The 1,919-nt window shown below is 50.7% G+C and overlaps 1 protein-coding gene across 1 annotated transcript in view; it reads right to left on the bottom strand.

Annotated features, from left to right (window-relative positions):
- Positions 1-1,919, bottom strand: part of PSD2 (pleckstrin and Sec7 domain containing 2) — a 33,508-nt gene that overhangs the window by 31,217 nt on the left and 372 nt on the right. Inside the window, exon 2 of the mRNA XM_010193896.1 lies at positions 1,788-1,916. Within this exon, the coding sequence (XP_010192198.1) occupies positions 1,788-1,916 (129 nt within the window). The remainder of the gene's footprint in view (positions 1-1,787; positions 1,917-1,919) is intronic.

Genomic DNA, 1,919 nt, shown 5'->3' with positions numbered 1-1,919 from the left:
TTCAGCAGGGAGAGCAAGACTCAACCCCTTTTTGTAAAGCACTTTAAGATCCAGGGACAAAACACATCATATGAGCACCAACATGCAGACAGTGACAAGTGATTTGTCCCCCAGGAACAAATAGTTGACTGCTTATCAGTACAACATCAGGCCAGAGACAGAGAAACCTCAGGTTCTCCTATACCCAGAGCGGATCATAAAAGAAACAGCAACATAACCAAGGGGAATAAAGAAAGAACTGGAGAAACTCAGAGATGATGCAGGGTGACAGTGACTTCTCAGCGCCTCAGCCATCTGTCAGCTTTGTTACTGCTGACCCTCAGTGATCTGGGACAGCCAGACAGTTACGGTCAGCAAGAACCAGCCCTGTACTGCAATTGGCCCAGGCACACCTTTCTGCCAACCAGCCTAAAGATAGGCAGTCCAAGCACTAAGGAGCTCAAACACCTTTAGCCAGCCCAATCCCTCAGCAATAAGTGGTTTCCCAGACTCCAGCTGCATCCCTGAAGTTTTCCAGCTGCCCTTCTGCCTTCAAATACAGCCTGTGACTTGTCCCTCACGCATTCAGCTTCCCCAAAGACTTATTTGCTATCCAAGTGAATATGTTTAGAGCACAAGATCATGGGCTGTGCGTGCAGAGCCCAGTCAGGTTGCATCATTTCCAAATCCTCTGCCTGCCGCTTCTCCCAATTCATGTCTTAGTACCTTAAAATATTTGGACTGCCAGTGATTGCATCAGCATTCGTTGACCACCCTTAGCTCCCTCTTGAACTCACAGTCTGCCAGGGAGCCACATATCAAGCAAATATGATTCCTTGCAACCTGAGAGAGTTGCAGACATCCAAGACTGCACAGCTTATGGGGCTCGTGGGACCTGCCCGGGATCCCACTTCTCCAGCTCTTCTCATCAATACACTCTTCCTCTTCAATACCTTCAATTATGCTTGTTGAAACAGTACTGCTCCTTCATGCTGGGGACCCTGCGTAAAACAAACCACCAGCTTTTTATATGGGAGCCTGTTTGACACTAGAGACACAGTGAATTAGGGATGCCTGTCATCAGCCCACACGCTGTGTGGCTTCGCTCTGCCCACGCTCCAGACAGTGCCCTGACCGCAGGGCTCAGCCCAAAGCCTGCGCTGGACTGAAATTAGGAGATGAATCACAGTGCCTTCTTGGCCACTCTGTCCCTTCCACATCTTCTCCTCTTCAGAAAGCCATGCTCCTGCGTGACAACCTCTGCTGCTCTTCTCCAGCCCCCTCCTGCTTGCAACATCTCTCCAATGCAGGGCCATAGGATTCACAGCAGCCATCAACCACAGGTGGTTACAAAACAGACCCGTAGGTGACTTCTGGTGGCAGAGGGAAGCATCCATACTCTGTACCCAAGCAAGCCCAACTCTCCATCATCTCCAGCCTGTAACACTTGTCCTAAATTGTTTCAGGTAACTCCTGCAGCTGAATCTGCAACTCAAAAGCAAGACACCCCCAAAGCAAGCACAACCAGCATCCAGCACTTGAGATCCCTAAAGCTTCTCCTTTGCTTTAGCGACTCTGTCAGCAGACACTGGCTCTAATCACAGCTTTTCTGCATTTGTAACAGGGAAAAGCAGTGCAAGAAACCCAGAGAGAAAAAAGAGTGCAAAGCCACAGCCAGCCATGAGAGCAGCTGCAGCTTTTTAAACTGATGTGTTACACACGGAGCACAGCAACTCGAACTGAGGAGGTTTGACAAACAACACACGTAAACCAGCACCGAGCCGACGTTACAACGGCTTCACACTCACCCGAGCTGCTCCTCTGCCTCGTCAGCACTCAGCGCTTCTGAGGACCCCAGGATGCTGTGCCACCGTTCCCTGCTGAGGGGCTCGCCACGTATCTCTTGGGTGGGGGAGTCCCTCTCCCCCAAATCCACGCTG

This window comes from Mesitornis unicolor, unplaced genomic scaffold (assembly GCF_000695765.1).
Source record: "Mesitornis unicolor isolate BGI_N332 unplaced genomic scaffold, ASM69576v1 scaffold15811, whole genome shotgun sequence".
In the NCBI taxonomy this organism is placed as follows: domain Eukaryota; kingdom Metazoa; phylum Chordata; class Aves; order Mesitornithiformes; family Mesitornithidae; genus Mesitornis; species Mesitornis unicolor.
Note: the sequence above shows the minus strand (reverse complement) of the source record. Positions and strands in the feature narration are given on the sequence as shown.